Consider the following 20,253-nt stretch of genomic DNA (forward strand, 5'->3'; position numbering starts at 1 on the left):
AATGGAAAAAAAGTTATCTAACTTTTTTCTTTCGTGGCAGTTTCACTATTTGTTCCTTAATGATGTGGCTTACTCCGTCTCAAGGTGATCTTATGAAAAAGTTGAGGAACTAGTCATCAGGTATTTATGCCAAAAAGCAGCTGAAACCGCTCCTACGTGGGCTTTCTTTTTAATGCGTTTTTTTTCCTCCAGACATGCAAGTTGTCAAAGCTTTTCTCGTAGATGAATTGGCTCTCTCAAGGAATCATTTCTTAGAGAGACTTGCCTGCCAGCTTTTTTAAAAGCAAATGTATAGGTGAGGTGATGTACTGATATTTATTAAAAACCATGTATCTTTTATATATTTTAATGGTGTATTAAAGGGATAGTTCACCCAAAAATGTAAATTCTGTCATTAATTACTCACCCTCATGTCGTTCCAAACCTATAAGATTTTCATTCATCTACGAAACACAAATTAAGATATTTTTGATGAAATCCAAGAGCTGAACCTGCATAGACAGTAATGCAACTACCACTTTTAAGGCCTAGAAAGGTAGTAAGGATATCATTAAAATAGTCCATGTGACATCAGTGGTTCAACCATAATGTTATGAAGCTACAAGAATACATTTTGTGTGCAATGGAAATCTTCCATGTCTAATGATGTCCTTACTACCTTTCTGGGCCTTGAATTGTCAGTTGCATTGCTGTCGATGCTCTCGGATTTCATCAAAAATATTTTAATTTGTGTTCTGACGATGAATGAAGGTCTTACGGGTTTGGAACGACATGAGGGTGAGTAATTAATGACAAAATTTTAATTTTTCAGTGAACTATCCCTATAAACTCTTATGACTGTACGTGTGTGTACATGATAGTTTTTCAATACAATTTAAAAGAGTAGTTCACTTCCAGAGCAAAAAATTACAGATAATGTACTCACCCTGTTGTCATCCAAGGGTGTTCATGTCTTTCTTTCTTTTGTCGTAAAGAAATTGTTTTTTGAGAAAAACATTTCAGGAATTATCTCCATATAGTGGACTTCTGTGGTGTTTTTCATCATACCCTAACTGTATTAAACCGGAATGCACAGAGTACACGCAGAGCTAGACTTTTGACATTTGAGGTTAAAAAGTATATACATTTTTATTTATTTATTTTTTATTGTTTTTAGAAAAGGACCGATCGTTTCACTAGATAAGACCCTTCTTTCTCAGCTGGGATCGTTTAGAGCCGCTGCACTGACACTGCATTTTGGAAGTTCAAACTCGTGGGCACCATAGAAATCCACTATATGGAGAAAATTCCTGAAATGTTTTCCTAAAAAAACAATTTCTTTACAGCTGAAGAAAGAAAAACATGAACATGCTGGATAACAATGAGGTGAGCACATTATCTGTAAATTTAAGATGTCAAAGCCTCTATGCAAGTTATGCGCAATTCAAGCAGTTAGAGATATTTACAGACGCCACATAAAAATGACTTTTATTTCGAATATTAACAAATTCATGTTTTATACATTTTTAATGGACATTACCTTTGTAACTTGTCACAAATAATAGTTTTTATAAAAATAAATGTACATGAAACAGCATATATACTGTAATAAGTACCTTGCTTATGGTGTTGTGATTTTTAGATTTCCTCCTACATTCATATTCCAACAAATACCGTAAAAATAGTTTGAATCCATCTATTGTTGATTAGGATACTGATATTTTTGAGAGTTACAGTGTTGACAGACAGCATAGAAAAGCCGAAAAAAATGAAAATAATTAGGAATTCTGCCCAGACACAGCAGGAACCCCTGATTACACTAACAAGGTTTGGCTCACCATGTGTTTACGGCCTCCGTTATGCTTGCAGAGAATAAAGAGGTGAAAATAAAAGTCACTTTAAAAATCAAGATACTGTTCCCGGACAAGTCCTACTGCAAACGTTGTTTATCGGGACTGGGGGTTGATGTTAAATTCTGCAGTGTGCCGTGAAACTGAAATGAGGTCATCACGCTGTGAGTTATTGTAAATTGCAGTTAAGAAAAGAAAAGGCAAAAGGTTTGGCCGTTCTTCTGAAGCGGCCCATTACATCAGTGGCTCAAACAAACACCAGACCAGAACCGAGGCATCGCCATCAACACTGTATCCCAGCAGCTGTCCGATGTTTTTCGAGATAGTAAATCAAGCCATTTAACTACAGTTACTGAAATAGCTACAAATATACTGCTACCTTGCAGTGCCTTTTTAGCTACATAGTTTGGTAGTTTCATACTCCATTGAGTTGGGCTGCTTGGCGCTGAAGGCCTGAAGAGCAGTCTGGATTCGCACCACGTCAGTGGTGGAGAGTTTGAGACGGTGGCGTAATAAGCAGGCGAACAGGTCCAGAGGTTGTTGGCCTGGCGGGGAGAGTCGGTTGACCCGGTCTCGGATCTCCAGCAGCTGGAGCAAGGCCGAGTCCTGCGAGCCCTGCGTGTACGGGTAGTCCAACTGCAGGATCAAGTCCTGAATGGCATCTGGATCAAAGTGCATACTATATCCGAACACCTGCATACTGTTGATTTTCATGTAGCCCAGGTTGCGGGACGAGTCCATGTATTCCAACGGCTCGAAATGGACGCTGCCGTTCCCCTGAGTTGACGCCGTCTTGACGCGGCTCCTCAGGTAAATGTGAACCGTCTCGAAAAAGGTCTTCCACTTGTTCCCCAGAGTCAGGGTCCAGTTATAACAGTCAAGTGGGATGTCTAACTTGGTCCTTTCCCAGTCAGGGTAACTGTTCTGGTCAATTGGCATGATCCAGCTCTCGGAATGACTACCTCCGAATGGATTGATGTAGACGGACAGCACGGGTTCCAGGGTGCTGTTTTTAGTAAGGCATATCTGCAGGGAGATCCCTAGGAGCATGTGAACGTGGTTCGATTTGAACTTGTTGCTCTTCAGCGTCAACAGCATCCTCTTCCTCCAGCTGGGATCGAACCAGTTGTTGAGTCTGACGTCATTGCTTATGAACATGGCGTGAATACTGATCCGCCCGTCTTTCTTTTGCAGCAGGTAGCGCAGCTCCATGTCCTGAAGGTCCGTCTCGAACCCGATGTAGTTGTCGGTAGAATCCGGGATGGTATTCCTACAGGTCCCTTGGCTCAGCATGTAGCCGGGGTTGCAGCTGGCACAGCGAGAGCGGTTCTCGTAGGAGCAGGAGGAGCAGTGAGAGCCGTCGCCCACGGAGCACGGGATGACACCTTGGCAGGACGGGTGCTCGTAATGACAGGAGCAGGTCCGCGTTTCCTCCATGTAGGAGCCTATCTGATTGTTCTCACTGCAGTACATGATGGAGAGGATATACCTCAGCCAGTAGCTGAGAGGCCTATGGTGAAGGAATGAATGGAATAAGTCAGAACGTCTTGAAAGTCTTAAATGAATTTCATCATAGATAAAGTCTAAAGATAAAGTACTGTAAGTAGCAATATAAAGATGTCACAAGAATTAATCAGGGTACTTGAAGCTCAAGGGAACAGGTTTTATTTTGCTCAATCTCCAATAGCTAAGAGCCTAAAAGCTTTTTTACACAGTACACACTAGGGCTGGGCGATATGGCAAAAAAAAAAAATCTCATTTTTTTTTTTCTTTCCAGAATGTTTGACTGATTTGCATTTTCTTTCATGATTTTGAACATAATTCATGTAACTTTTTCTTTATTGACCCTCTAGGAAAAATCTATTCCAAGTGCACCACACATGAAGTTGTCAACATGAATTAAATGTTAAACAAATCACTTTTTAAATATCTTTGCAGAAAAGATGCATGAACTACAACTACATCTTGTACAAACTTGTCTTATGCATATTATATGTTAAGAAATAATATAAGGAAAATGCTTTTAAATAAAACCTCAAAAGTCAAGGTAATTCAAAATGACTGAAGGTACAACACCAGTAGACTATTATTAACTATAAATATTCTTTCAAAACAATGAACAGCAGATTTCAACCTGTCATCATGATGCAAACAATAAATATCAGACATGTAGTAGTACTTGTTCACAAGTTTTTTTTTAATCCGATTACACTGCTTTTCCATTGTTTTTTCTATGTAAACATGGACCTGTTTAAATCTTGCACTTGCATCTCATGCATGAAATGGCACTAAAACGCTTAAATAAGTTCACTTATAGCTTCTTGCATTTTTCCCATTCCACTGGCGTCGCATCTTTGTCAACACAAGAGCGCAAATGGCGCCTAGCAATATAAGCGCGTCACATGTGAACGGTAGATCATGTGCACCAACATGCGGTTGGATCGTTCTTTTCTCTTTACCGTTATCATTAGCATATAATATATATATAGTGCCTAATTCTAATGTTTGGTAATATTTCTATTCAAAACCGAGATTCCTTGATTTCTAAAAAATAAAATTGTGGCAAAACATTACATTCAAATTAATTGATAAAAGTACACACATGGATTCTCACACAATCCAAAAAAAAATTGGCAAAACATATAATAATATAATATAATAAAATATAATATAATATAATATGTGACCTTGGACCCCAAGACCATTCATAAGTAGCACTGGCATATTTGTAGCAATAGCCAACAATACATTGTATTGGTCAAAATTATCGATGTTGTTTATGCTTAAGATATTAAGTAAAAGTCAAGAAGATATTTTGTACATCTCTACAGCAAATATATCAAAACTTATTTTTTGATTAACAATATACATTGCCAAGAACTTCATTTTGGACAACTTTAAAGGCAATTTTTTTGCACCCTCAGATTCCAGATTTTCAAACAGTTCTATCTCTGATAAATATTGTCCTATCCTAAGAAACCATACAAATCAATGGAAAGTGTATTTATTCAGCTTTTCAGCCCTTATGACTGGTTTTGTGGTATAATATAATATAATATAATTAATATATAATTAACTAATTATTATTTAATTATTATTATTTTTATTCTGAAATTAATCTTTACTAATCCCACCTAACATTAAAGTTTCTAAATATATAGCACTTTTATATTGCAAAAAATTGACATTTAATCTTCAAATTAATGTAGAAACAACATGAAGACAGTATATTTTTTTTAATATTTGTTCAAATCTTTATGACTGAAGGTATCACTGGTGTCTCTAGGAAAAATATTTTTTTCCTAATATTTAAAAATTGACTATAGATATTCAACATTACATTTTAAATGAGAGCTGTCAATTTTAACATTTATTAGACTTTAAAAAATAGCAACTAATTTAAGTAAAATTACTTTTCACATAACCCATTATTTACCTGTGCCCTTCAGCAAGTAGAAAATATACAGAAACTGAAAAAGTTATTGATTTCCTCTTTTTTTTTTTTTTCTTTAGTTCTTTGATTAATAGACATCACAGCAGCAGGGTTATTAGCTTATTTGACTGCTACTACTTTAAGAGCTACCACCACTGAGCATGACACGGATCTGCAACGCATACTCATAGTTTAAATCACTTTAATGTGAAATGATACAGGCTAGAGCGCACGCCACCGTATTTCTGCTTGTATTTGAAGCGCACGTGCTACAAGCACAGTATAACGGCTGACAGGACAGGCAAATTAATTTTTACCGACAACATTTCATCTGACTGCAGTTCAAAACTGTGCTACTGAAGCTCCTTCATCACCTTTACCTTTCCTGCACTTGTTTGACTAGCGCCTGGCGCTGAGGTAAAGCTGGAGCACACGTCTGAAGTCTCCCGTTTGATGTGGACGCAAAAACGTTCTGCGACTACATAAACGCACTTCTTGTCAAGAAAAAAAGAGACAGAAGCAGCAGTTGTGAGTGGGTGGCCAATAGCACCACCCCTGCGTTAACTGTGTTAAACATTTTTAACGCCATTAAACTGGAAAATGTAATCGCCTGCGTTAATGCTAATTTTGATAGCACTTGAAGCATTAAAGCACTTTATTTTTTGAAAAATACTTGTTTTTTTTCTCATAATAGATGATTTCAGAAAAAAAAATCATTGCTTAAAAAAATAATAATAACACGGCACTAAATTATTTCCAAATAATTTCATCCATTTTGTAGGCATGAAAAATGCCATCCTGCAAAAATTAACATAACATGCATATTCAGACACTGTAATGATTCTCTCTGCAGCCACTGGCAAATGAACTCAGTGGAGTGGATCAGCACGATCTGTCACATGGAGTCAAATTGTAAACATCAGCTAAAATGTACTTGTTTCCCAATTTCCACTTCACTTTGTTTTTCCAAGCATAATAACAGAGTAAAAATTCAACTCATACAGCATTTATAAAGCCTAAGTTAAAATGACATGTCTGTCGTTGCACCAAGCCTGTGAAATTAAGCCATACTGGATGTCTTTTTTGACATGTATTAATGTCACTGGTTAACAATCTTCACTGAAAGATAAATCATAGGCTGATAATATTTGTGCATATAGTTTAAATAAGGCCCAATATATTCCCCTCTGAACTGGCTTACAGATAAACAACTTATTATTTTCAAGGCTTGACTTATGTGGCAACTCTCCTTTTCACAGTTCAAAAATCTATTTCAGCAATTGCAGTCCCTTTTGTTATGCTATCCTGCGAGATAGCCCAAGATATTCATTGCCGTGGAAATTTCACTTGCGCAGAGAAAAACAGTTTACTCTGGATTAAAACATAAGTGATGGCAACAGAATGTATAAATATTCATGGCACCAGGCTGCCTGAGAGACAGTCAGTATGCAGGTGGTTGGCAATGGAGGAAATCTCAGCAGCCTGTCAGCATATTTCACTGACAGCGAAACGGAAATTCACACCAGAGACAAAACATTCGCATGCACATTTATTCCATGAGAAAACAATTTCTCAAATTTCCATATTTTTAGACCGTAAAAACATCTGATGGAAGAACAACAATAGCTTAAATACGCATTTTTGCTCTTCTTACAGAAACTGCGGCCATGAAGGAATATGCATTTGTCAGGCAGCCTAATCACTTAACACCTGCTATCAGATTCAGAAAGGTAATGTATTTGATTATTATTTTAAACCATCTATTCTAGTGGTGAATAGACAAAGTAATATGCAAACATAAAGCAAAACAAACCTTCAGATATATGGGAATGCAGTTTATGAGCAAATATATCAAGCAGTTGATAAATTCTGCTTGACAAAATGAATGGAAAAAAAGTAATTTAAAGTAAGTGTGAAAATCAAATAAATCAAGTATGACTGATGAACTGACAGAGAAAACAAAACAGTAAATCAGGAACTCAAAAGCAGTCTAATAAAATGTCTTTTCTATTTGTCTGCTTTATTTTTCTTGCTGTAACTTGAATCATATGTTATCAAAGAAGAAGGATGCTCTTGAAGATAGATCAAGGCAGATTGCAGAAACATTTCAAACACATGCTGTTATTGTTCTTCTGCCCTAGACTCCTCAGTCCTGAGATGGGAAACTTTGGAAAGTATGAGTATACTGTACGTTTGGACTTGAGAGCTGGTGTTATTCTCATATATGGAGAAGTTTGTTTTCACCAGTGCAGCAAAATAAAGTCAAGTACAGCACTTTTTCCATTTACTTCTCATTTTTAACTAATGGGTAGACTAAATGTAAGACAAGACTGAGTAATATTAAAATAATCATTAATTATACATGCTTAATACCATAATTAATCATGTAATTATTTCCTGAAATGACTTGCACATTGTTGTTGTTAGTGCAATTTGCGTTCAATATGGACACTAAAATATCTAGTGTACTGGTCAAATGTTTCAAACTGTAAATTGGTGTAATAAAAACAACTTTTTTCCTCCCACTGCTAAAATCTGCCAAAAAAAAAATCATAACAGTAACATTGTACATTGGCACAATCAATATTTGCACAATCAAATAAGCTAAAATATGAAATCATTTAAAAAGTGCCTTTTTAAAAAAAATTGTACAATTAATAAATCTATATATTGTTAAAAATTAAAAAAAAAAATATATATATATATATAAATAATAGCAACTTGCTATATCACAACTGACTTTTTTTTCTTGCAATTGTGTGTTTGAATCTCACAATTTTTTTCTCAAAATGACACACTCACAATGGCAAGCTATAAAATCAGAATTGTTTGATATAAATTTTAAAATAAAGTCAAAATTGTGAGATATAAACTGGTGTTTTAACTGCAATTTAATTTTTATTTTTCAAATCTGCCTTTTTGCGTTTCTTTTTCATAACAGTAACATTGTACATTGACAAAAGCAATATTTTAAGTAAAATCATTTAAAAAAAAAAAACAAAAACTATTTTTAGAATTTTTATTCTATTATTTTTGTTGATTAAAAAATTACCAAACAATATAATCATTAAAATGTATATAGCTGTTGCCATATGCCAAAGAAAATGTACAACTTTTTGAGAATATTACATGTTTAAAAACCTACAATGATATTTCGGGTAAAATACGCTATCATTTAAAAAAGTCTTTTTAATTTCTATTTTATAATTTTATTTTTATGCTGATCACAAATTTGACTAATTAATATGATCTATAAATTGTAGAACTGTTGCCTTACACCAAGAAAATGTAACAAGTTTTCCAATATACATATTGGAAGCTTGTTTCTGCCACTGAATAAAAAAAAAAAAAGTTTTTTTTTTTTTTTTTTTTTTAATGTAACTTTTTATATCACAATTTTGACTTTTTTTTTTTAGTTGTGAGTTTGAATCTAACCATTTATATTTTTAGAATTACATAAACTCATAATTGCAAGGTATAAAGTCAGAATTGCGAGATGTAAACTCACAATTGCGAGTTGCAAAATCAGATTTGTGTGATATAAACTTGCAGTTGAGAATTACATATAAAGTCATAATTACATATCAACTCACAATTTTAATAAACAAAGTCAGAACTGCTAGATATAAACTGGTGTAATAACTGCAATTTCTTCTTCTTCTTTTTTAATCTGCCATTTTATTTTTTATTTTTTTTTATAACCGTAGTATTGTACATTGACGAAAGCAATATTTCAGGCAAAATATGCAATAATTAAAAAAAATATCCTTTTTAAAATTTCCATTCTATTATTTTAATGCTGAAAATATAAACACATTTTCCACAGCTTTTCCAGAAACTTACAAAGATATTTCAGGTAAAATATGCCATCATTTAAAATTTCTATTTTAATATTTTATTTTTATGCTGACCAAAAATGTGACCAATTAATATGATCTGTAAATTGTATAACTTGCCATACGCCAAGAAAATATAACACACAAAATCTGATTTGTGATATAAACTTGCAGTTGTGAGTTACAGAGTCAGAATTGCGTATAAACTCAATTTTGATAAAAAAAAGTCAGAATTATGAGATACAAATTGGTGCAATAAAAACTCTTTTTTTCCTTTTTTTCAAGTCTGCCATTCCCTTTTTTTCATAACAGTAATGTTGTACATTAACCAAAATCAATATTTCGTATTATTTCATTCCATCATAAAAACAATGCATAAAACTTTCTATTGTACATTTCTATTGTATTATTATTTTATTTTTATGCCGACCAGTTATACGATCTGCAAATTCCATAACTGTTACCGTACATCAAGAAAATATAACATACATTTTCCTGTATACTAGATGCTTCTAGTGCAAAATTGCAAAGCTGAAACTCAGATGTTGAAACCCTTCCAAGGAATATCAGAGGATTCTATTGGCATCTCTATGTTGCTGCATCTGCAGCATCTGTATTACATGTCATCCCAAAGCACCCAGCCAGTTTAAGTGATAATATGGGGATATCTGAATAGTGTCTTTGAGAAGTCAATATGAATATTAATGAACCAAGAACTTTCAACTGTGAAGCTGATCATCGCTTTAGGCTTCACTTTCACCTCATCTGACTCAAGTAGTTTCCACTTGACTTGGCTGCTTGCGTGGTTTGCATAATTCTCATTTTTGCACAGCCCTGACCCACTACCATCTTTGAACACTCCGTTTCAGACCTCAGTCGTGAACTTTCTCCTTCCTCAGCCCTTACCAAAGGCACTGCATTATCATGCCAGTGCAGAGCCCATAAATTACCTGTTTTCCGTGTCTTCCATTAAAACACAACCTGCACTTTAGCCTAAAGATGGGAAGATAAAACCTATTCATCCACTAACTCCTGAAATGATTAGATGGGACAGTCTCTATCATTTCAGAGAGGCTGGGACTTCAGCCAAGATACTAGACTTAACACAATTATGCTTGCCACAATTGCCCTCAGATATGGACTGAGTAGTGTGTTAAAGGCATTTCTTAATTAATTAGCTCGGAGGACATGCATTTTAAATCTCCTATTAGTTCATCCATTTGGAAAAAGATCAAGAATAAAGATCCAGTGCAACAGCACAATGTATGTACGTGACGTCGTCACAAATAAAGATGTTACAGGAGAATTCAGGGTTTGGCCTTTATATAAAAATGGGTTTCTCAACATTTTGTGATTCTGTGAAAGAAAACACTATCAATAATATTTTACAGTAAGGTCTGCTAACATCATTTAATGCATCAGGTATCATGAACTGATAATAAACAATAATTTTACAGCATTTTATTAACAAGCAGTCTTGGTTAATGGTAATTTCTACATATATATTGATACATTTTTAATATTTCTAAATCTAAATCTTGTAATGTATTTAGATAAGAAAGTGTCCTGTTCCATTTTATTTTTTTCGGAGCAAAAATAATGACTTTCATACATTTTTACCAGGATAGAATCATAAGATGTCATTAAATGACTCTATTTGAAGAGTGCAGCCCTCAAAAAACTAATTCATTGTCATGTTAAATCTTTTCCAGTCTTTGCCACTGTCCTTCAAATCCACTAGGTTTTACCCATTTGTCAGGATTATGGTTTTAATCATTTAAAATATAATGCAATTTATGATCTCTTTTTCTTCTATACATTTTAATAATATATAAAAGTAATATATAAAGTAGAGGTCAGGAGAAGTATGCGGTTATATTATTAGATAAATCTGTTACGGTGAATGACAATGGAATTTTGATTTCATTTTCACAAAAGTTATTTGAAACATTAAAGTACATGCTTAACTTGCATTTAATATCCTTTCTATGTATTTAAAATAACTTTTAAAAATGTAATTTGATGCAGACACCAAAATGGGAGTGAACAATTGTTTATTAAATAATATCATTAATATTATAAATAATAATAATAAAAAAATTTGGTTGTTTTCATAGCCAAAATCAAACGTCAGTAATTAAAATTTAAAGATATTTAATAACCATTTTTATGGAGTCAAATCAATTGCAAAAGAAAATGAAGTATTGTGAGGAAAAAAAAAAGTTTTACAAACAAAAATGAAAAATTGCAAAAAATAAATGAAACAGAACAGAACATACCAACACTGTAAAAAAAAAAAAAAGTATTTGTTGAGTCAACTTAAAATAATTTGTTATCCGACTCAGTCAACTCAAAAAAAGTTTAGTCAAATTGAACAACTTAGATTTTTGAGTTGATTCAACTTAAAATTTTAAGGCAGCTAGGTAACTTACCCAGCTTTTCAGTTTAAGAAACCTAATTTTTTAAGTTAACTCAAATATCTAAGTTGTCACTTAGTACAACTTAACATTTCAAGTTGACTAAACTTAAAATTTTAAGGCAGCAGTGTAACAAATTATTTTAAGTTGACTCAACAAATTGTGTTTTTTACAGTGTACTAATTTATTTGCAACACTGATTTTATTTTGCGTTTCAGTCAAGCCTGAGCTTGTGATAGTTTTTTCCAATTTTTTTTAAAAAGTCTTTATTAAAAACTTGAATAAAACTCTCTAAATGGTATCAGCAGAATAAACTAGAACTGTAGCTTAATAAATGCTATAAGAACTATTTTCAATTGTTTGTTCATGATACCTAATTAATTACTGTTAACAAATGGAACCTTATTGTAAAATGTTACCAAAACAAACCCCTAAATCCTTTAGGAAGCACCGAGAAACAAGTTTTTCCTTTTTATCACTTTATAATCCCTAGAAATTAATTAAAAACCTTTTCAAAGGTATCAACAGAATAACAGTTTTTAAACTAGCTTAATAAATGCTGTAAACAAAACTGTCGTTAATGGTTCGTTTATGATACCTAATTAACTAATGTTAACAAATGGAATATTGCTGTGAAATGTTACCAAAAAGGTCTGTTCAAGCCTGAATCCTTCAGGAAGCAATTACAAACTATTTTTCATCTCTCATCACTTTACAATCAATTATAAATACGGACATTTCCATTTATAACCCGTTAGGAACATGGCTCATCTCTTACCTCTCTCTGGGCACAGATATTTTGGGCTGAGTCCGACACCTTTTGCTGAGTTTGAAGAGTTTGCCGACAATCCGCTGTGCTTTGCTGAGCAGCTGTTGAGTGCTAGTCTCCAGCAGTTGAAAGCGCTGCTGAATGCCAGGGTCCATCTTCCAAAAGTACTGCACGGCAGATGTGTTCAGAGCATAGAACGTTGGTAATCTCCTCACAAAATTTTGGAAGTCCTCTAGAAAGGCAGACAAGTGTTGAGAATAAATTACTGGAATGACTTTGCCTCATGTCGGGGAAAAAGAAATCAGTCATGTTTGATAAAAATGAGTCAACAGAGAGACTGGGGGTGGAGGGGGGAGCAGGTGGAACGTTATTTTCATTCCTTTGATGAAAATTGAAAATTGTCCTGTGTGATTGAACACTGATAGGCGAGGACAGCAGGGTATTTTCAATGAATTGCTAAGCCTGTTCTAAGAAGGACAGGCTGATTTTGAAGGAGCGCATGTGGTTCAACTTGAACGACAACAAAAAAAAAAAACCATTAAGTTTTGAAAGTATAGCAAGTCGTTAAGGCAAAGCAGAATCATCTCGGCCCCACACAAATGTCTTCCAGCGGAGGGAAGTTCATTTTCATTCGTGGCGAGAAAAATCGATAGCCGTGTTATGGTGCTCGACGCCCCAATCAATGCTACCTAACATCTAACAAGAAATGATCTCAGTGGCTATAATTAACAACACAGATCCTCATCATAGCCTGACAATTCCAGTCTGTGCAGAATTGGATTTTTCATGCAATCAAGCATTAGGTAATTGAAAATATTACAAGTTCCATTTTTAGATATCCATTGATCTGTACAAGTCGCCAAGTTTTGTTTTGATTAGGAATTTCATTTCGAAACAAAAACTGTGCGATGCCCCGACCGAACTGAGAAGAGGACTGTAGATGATCTCGCTGCAGCAGATGATTGTTGTTTATTTATTTGGTTTACAGTCATTAGGCAGTGGTTTTTTCACTCCCTGCTGTTGCTGCAGGAGGTAGAGCTCCAACATGGCTGTGATGCACACAAAAACCTGCTCTGTGCTGGCTCAGTGCCTAGCTTAGGGACAAGTAAGCCTGCCAAGTCCAAAACGCTGCTTTACCACAATGACAATGATACTAGATCCCAGGAAGCACTTCCCACTATTTCCTTGTCAGCCATCAAATGTAACAAGGTGACAACAATCACTGTGTAATGTCACCCCACTATGCGTCAGGGATGTTCGCAGATCTACGGAATTAACTTGGTGCTGGCACACCTCGGGCCTTTCTGCATTAAGACTAATTTCCAAAAAAAAAAAAAAAAAAAAAAGTTGCAACCATAAAACCTCATTCAAGGTAAAATAATGCGTACATTTATTTCTTACGTTTTTACTCACCCCAATATGACAGATTTTTTAAAGAATTGTACTTTTTGCTTCTTTCTATGCAATTATTCACCATGGGGACTAATAGTTTTAACTCCAAAAGGAATAAAAGAATCATAAAAGTGGTCCATATGACTCTGTATGTTATTAAGTTACACAAAAGCTTACAAAAGACTGAAATTTAAGTCACTATTCACAGTCAAGAATCATAAAACCATTCAGCCTGTTTTTTTTGACGAACCAATCCATTCAGAGTTCAATCAAATAAATGATGTGTTCATAAACGGCTAATTTTCTCATGAACGTGACAATCTAAAGCAATTTTTCGATGAATAACTCTATAAATCGGTGTAGGTTTAAAAGACTTAGATTACAACACAATAGATTTTATGAATCTAATGCACTTCGAGATTTCAAAAATAAAGAGTTTCAACCCATGCACTTAACTAAGAAAACTTAAGTCAGAAAAAAAGTCAGTGAATTGACTTGTACCTGAACTTTAATGGGGACTCAACCCTCTTTTTATTTGTGCTATACTGTGTCAGTCTATATTACATCCACACTGGTGTTTTAGAAGCCAAACAAATTAGAATATAATAATAATAACAATTATAAATATAGCCATGTATTGTAATACAATTGCATTGCAAAATAAATGAAAATGAATATTTCAAAGGTATTATTTTTGCTTTACACTACAGCAGGGAAATTACAATACCTATTTCCTAATTTCTACACTTGAAAGAGATATTTAGAATTTGCACTGCAGTAACATTATCCATTTAAACCGTTAGCTGTCAGCAATTCATACTGCACTTTTAAGCTTTTATTTTGGTGGAAACTGCAGTGGAGCATTTATTTGAAAGAAAAAACAGGCTTACAAAAACGCATCTCACTGCAAATCTAGCGAAATGCTCAATCATCTGCCACAAAAATAAAGCATAACTGGTGGCTGTTGCATTCCCAAGTGCATGCTAAATTCACAGTACATGCAATGAACAAGTACAGTGCATTCACTGCGAATGGAGCCGTTGTGTGACACGAAAACATCGGATCACGAGCTGATCACCTAAATGAAGTGTGCGTTTCTCTTTGAAAAACGACTTGATGACGGGACTAAGCCATATGGTGCTTTCGCTTGTAGTTCGTTTGACAGATGTGATAAAGCATAATGGCCCAAAACACAACTTTAAAGACCTTTTATGTTAGAACTTTTTAAAAAAATCTACACTTTTTGCCTGGAAGACCTATATCTTTTCATATCGTCATGTGACCACAATAAAATCAAGACACTTTTGTTATCGCCCTACCACAATATTGATAATACGGTTACATCCCTATTCATGGCTGAAATGGTTCTCAGTGTTATCCGTGAATAATGACTTAAATTTCAGTCTTTTGTATGCTTTTGTATATCTTAATAACATATAGAGTCGTATGGACCACTTTTATAATACATTTATGGTGTGCTTGTGTCTTTTTAGAAGTCTTCCCGCTATTTTCAATTGCATGGAACACCTGTAATACATTCTTTAAAATGTATCTTTTATGTCTTACTGAAGAAAATAAGTAAAAGCAGAACTTCTTTGGCCTTGAACAATTAATTTAAATTATTCACCATGTTCCTTGAAAAATAAAACAAAACTTTCAAATAACTTCAAATCTTACCAGACTCTTCAAACTCTTGGTTGGCTTGCATCCATGATTCTCTGATGAGTTTCAGACTGTCCTGCATAGCCTTCAGGTCTTCACTGGGACAGTTGCACTGGGGATAATCAACACTGCATTTGCACCAGCAGTCATTATCCCGGCACACAAACTCGCCCTCAGAGTGGCAGCCAATATAACTGAGAGCTGCCTCCACGAATCTGCTTCTTAGGTATTCTGGCAGAATGGCCTGAAGCCCTAGAAGAAAACAACATTGATTATATAACAATACATGGATTACAAAAATGAAACCAGTATACACCACCATGTGAAAGTTTGCGATAAGGGTTTTTTTTAATTAAATTGATCAAAAGTAAGAGTAAAGACATCTACAATGTTACAATAGGCTATCTAATAATCAAATAACACAAAAAAAGTATCAGTTTTCGCAAAAATATTAAGGAGAACAACTGTTCTCAACATTGATGATAAGGAAATTTTATTGAGCAATAAATGAGCATATTAGAACGATTTCTGAAGGTTCATGTGACATGATGCTGCTGAAAATTCAGCATTGCCATCACAGGATTCAATTACAATACAATACAATACAAAACATATGTGTTTTAACTATTTTTTACCAAATAATTCAGCCTTGGTGAGCATAAGAGACTTCTTTTAAAAACATTTACAAATCATACCAACCTTAAAACTATTGAACTGTATAATAAAATACTATTTTACCTTTAAATGTTTTAAGTATCATAAGTAAGTATTTATAAATATTTTTTCATAAACTTAATTTCCTTGAAACCTTCACAGACTAAGTGGAACATTTATTTTATAAGTCTACTTTTACAACAAAAGATGGTTGTGGAACATTTCTGTGAACACTCTGCTGCCTCTTTCAATATCGACATAAAAGAATGAAATTAAAAAAGTGATAATATCATTGGAAAGTCTGGGACATAGTTAAATAATAAATGCTCTACCTTGTAGATGAATCTTGTTTTCAGGACTCTGAACCAAAACGGAACTGACAGAATCGAGGTTGTCATAGTTACTGCATCCAAGAGGGCCTGTCCTTGTTTCGGTCACCTTAAGGGAAGACAAGAGAAAGCGCATGACAATACTCTGTGCAAAACAGAGACAGAAATGACACAGAGGCCATTAAATATGCAAAGCAGGCAGATGACTGTCCTGTGAAATCAGAGTAACACAGATTTATCCAGTGTTTCAACAAGCTCAAAAATGCTGTATTGTTTTATAGACTACACAGAACTATATAATGATAATGTTGCATGACTATGTTGTGAAGGTTCTTAAACGTCCATCCAGAATATTACGATTGCATCTTTACACCAAGGACATGACTGTGGTGTTATTTAGACCAAATTCAGGAGTGAAGGACAATATTTCACAATGAACGTAATGCACTTTCAGTGTGTGTAAATAGTGAAGGTTAATGGACCTGTGGCTGAATGCGTCTTGAATTTTACAATCAATTTGGTACGTATCAACATGGATATTTCAAATCAAACATAGCTGTATGTATTATATTAGAAGGCAGAAGTACATACTGAAAAAATGCGGCTGTTAGAAGAAAAGGTTGTAAGTCAAATGAATCAATGTTCCAGAGCAGACAAACAGGTATACGTAAGAGAAGAATATCCATATCACTGACACCTCACTGACAAAACTATCGACACGGTATCTTTGTTCCCATCCAAGATTTGTGTTAAAATGGCACGCAATCGCAGCTCAATCATTCTTGACAAAAGCTTCAGTTTTTTCCCTGACAAAAGTCACTGTATATCAAGGCTCGTTTGACACATGGGAAGAAAACTCACTGCCTGTGGGCAAATATATCTTCCTAGCTGTCACTTACAAATTGTTCTCTGTTCTACATTGTCTTCTTTAATATTTCCCCCGGTGAGTGAATAAAAGTCTCCATGTCGTGTTTGTAGATTAATGGTGACCCGAGATTTCCGTCAGGCGAAACTAACTTTTCTTCTTCTGTGTTGGAAGAAAAGTTGCCTTTGTTCGACATCTACTCGAGGGTCACTGGATAAACGGTGGAGCGGATAAAATGAGACAAAGTAAACACTATAGTGAACCCTCCAAGCAGAACGCAGTTGTTGTCATGCAAGTGAACCACTGAAAATGACTGAGGACCTGGAAAAGCCAAGGAAGCATTTCTAATGTGTTACACAAGCAGCAAATCCCCATTATCGAGAGCTGCTTTATTTAATTTCCATTCAGCGTGTTGAAATAACTTTCAAGCCAGCGAGAGTGGTGAAAGCCGAATCAGGAGGAAAAGCACAAGTTCAGCAAGCCTACCGCTGGCATTTCCATTCCTCTTATTGACGCGTCCACGCAATTAATTAAAATCCAAGGAGCCTCTACAGGGATCAGCAGATTAATTTCTAACAAAGACAGATGTCCGACTTAAAGGGAAAATTGACCAATTGCAAGTATAAAGATGGGTTTTTCTATGCATAGCAATGAGCCGGCCCTCAACAAGGGCCCGATGGAGCGGAGCATGTGCAGAACTTAGGCTTTCTATAATGAAAAAGAGAAAAATGGAGAACTGTTGCTGGCGCTAGTGCATCTGAATTGGAAATTCGAAATTTACCTGAGTGTGCACTATGTGCCATCCATTATAGATGCTGAGTACAAAACGTGGACTGAAAATTGTGTATTTTTTTTTTTTTCAAATTATCTGCTGTTTTTTATTTGTGCTGACCTCATCAGAACTTGCAGCAGCAGGCTTTAATGAGATCAGTAACTGGTATAAGGGTCGCTTTCAGTGTGGCTGAGACTGAAGGGATGTATTCAAGGAAATGGGTCAGTTGTGACTTCTAACATTCGCTCTCAATCACTCGGAAGTTCATAAGACTGTTCCCTCTGTCTTTATTAAAGAAGACCTGGTGCCCATGATCCTTGACGTCTCATTCTATACATAGTTCCTGTGTCTTTCTTCTGTCTCTTACTGCCATGCTAAGAGACTGAAAATAGAATGGATATTAATCACAGCACGTACACTTTACTTTTAAAGCTCATTTAAAAATGAAAAATCTTGCATTATTTATACATCTTTGTGTGTGAAAAAGCTAAATTAATTAGGTCATTTCCAGAATAAAAAAATCCTAAAATTTACTGACCCCCATGTCATCCAAGATGTTTATGTCTTTCTTTCTTTATTCAAAAAGAAATTAAGGTTTTTGAGGAAGACATTTCAGGTTTTTTCTCCATATGATAGACTTCAATGGGAGCCAGTGGGTTGAAGGTCCGAAATGCAGTTTCAATGCAGCTGTATGTAAGCAGAAGTACGGACCCAGTGTTTACAAAGTAAATGGAGAGAAAATGAGATGGAGTTTTTCACCGTACCCTAACTTTTTGAACCAGAGCACATACAGTGCTTTGCAAAAGTATTCATACCCCTTCTTTTTATTTATTTTATTTTATTTATTTATTTATTTATTTTCACATTTTATGTTGCTGCCTTATGTTAAACTGCTTTAAATTATTTTTTTTCCACATCAATCTAATAATGGCAAAGCACAAAACAGGTTTTTAACAACTTTGCAAATTTATTAAAAATAAAAAACTTGTCATACCCTTGTCTGGGGAAGCTGAAATTTAGCTCAAGAGCATTCATATTGCTTGTAGATGTTACTACAAATTAACCTGTGGCAAATTCAATTGAATGGGTATGATTTGGAAAGGCACACACCTCTTAATAAAAGGTCTAACAGCTGAAAATGCATTTCAGAGCAAAAACCAAGACCTGAGGTAAAAAAAAGAAAGAAAGAAAAAAAAAAAGCTCAGAGACAGGATTGCATCAAGCCACACATCTGGGGAAAAGTTCTGAAAAAGGTTTTGCTGTATTGAAGGTTCACAGAAGCATGTAGTCTCCATTAGCCTTAATGAAAGAAGTCTGAAAAAACCATGACTCTTCCTAGAGCTGGCCTTCTGGCCAAACTGAGCAATTGATGGAAAAGGGCCTTTGTTAGAGTGGTGACCACGATCCTGATGGTCACTCTAGTTGAGCTCCATCATGCTCATATTTCGAGATAGGAGAAACCTACAGAAGGACAAACATCACTGCAACATTCCACTGACCTGGGCTTTATTGCAGTGTGACAAGGCTCCAACCCTCTCCTCAGTGAAGACACAAGAAAAAACACTTGGAATAAAAAAAAGCATCTAAAGGACCCTCAGCCTGTGAGAAACAAGATTCTGTGGTCTGATGAACCTTAATTCCAAGTGTGGCCCAGCCAGAGCCTGTGTTATGGGTATGAATACTTATGCAATGTACTTATTTCAGATTTTTTATTTTTAATACATTTATGAAGTATTTTGACAATTTTGTTTTTGCTTTGTCATTATGGTGCATTGAGTGCAGACTGATGTTGGATATTGATATTGAAATAATTTAAAACAGTTTAACATAAGGCAGCAACAAAAAATGTGAAGAAAAAAAAAGGGGGTATGAATACTTTTCGCAAGGCTCTGTAGATGAAGAACTAATCCCACTTGACCTTTCTAATGTGATGACTTAATGCGTAAAGTCACAGAGCTAGTGCAAGGCGAGGATTTGTGGTTAAAAAGTATATCGATTTTCAATTTTTTTTTTTTTTAGAAATGACAGATCGCCAGATCGTTTTGCTAGACACAAGACCCTTATTCCGCGGCTGGAATCATGTAGAGCCCTTAGAAGCTGCATTGAAACAGCAATTTGCACATTCAACCCGCTGACTCTCACTGAAGTCCTCTATATGGAGAAAAATACTGGAATGTTTCCCTCAAAAACCTTAAATTATCAGGACATTTGTATTCTGGAAGTGAACGAATCCTTTAAAAAAGGTTCTTAAACAAACATTCCACAGGAAAAAAAAAAAAGTACAAAACAACATGA

General features: G+C 34.8%; 1 protein-coding gene across 2 annotated transcripts in view; it reads right to left on the reverse strand.

Moving 5' to 3' along the window:
• Positions 1 to 1,456: 1,456 nt before the first annotated feature.
• Positions 1,457 to 20,253, reverse strand: part of brinp3a.1 (bone morphogenetic protein/retinoic acid inducible neural-specific 3a, tandem duplicate 1) — a 40,735-nt gene continuing 21,938 nt past the window's right edge. For both annotated transcript variants that reach the window (XM_051111826.1, XM_051111825.1), the window contains exons 5-8: positions 16,325 to 16,430; positions 15,354 to 15,590; positions 12,294 to 12,516; positions 1,457 to 3,339 (exon numbers count right to left, since the gene is read on the reverse strand). In XM_051111826.1, the coding sequence (XP_050967783.1) occupies positions 2,223 to 3,339; positions 12,294 to 12,516; positions 15,354 to 15,590; positions 16,325 to 16,430 (1,683 nt within the window). In that variant the 3' untranslated portion in view covers positions 1,457 to 2,222. The remainder of the gene's footprint in view (positions 3,340 to 12,293; positions 12,517 to 15,353; positions 15,591 to 16,324; positions 16,431 to 20,253) is intronic.

This window comes from Labeo rohita, chromosome 6 (genome assembly GCF_022985175.1).
Source record: "Labeo rohita strain BAU-BD-2019 chromosome 6, IGBB_LRoh.1.0, whole genome shotgun sequence".
In the NCBI taxonomy this organism is placed as follows: domain Eukaryota; kingdom Metazoa; phylum Chordata; class Actinopteri; order Cypriniformes; family Cyprinidae; genus Labeo; species Labeo rohita.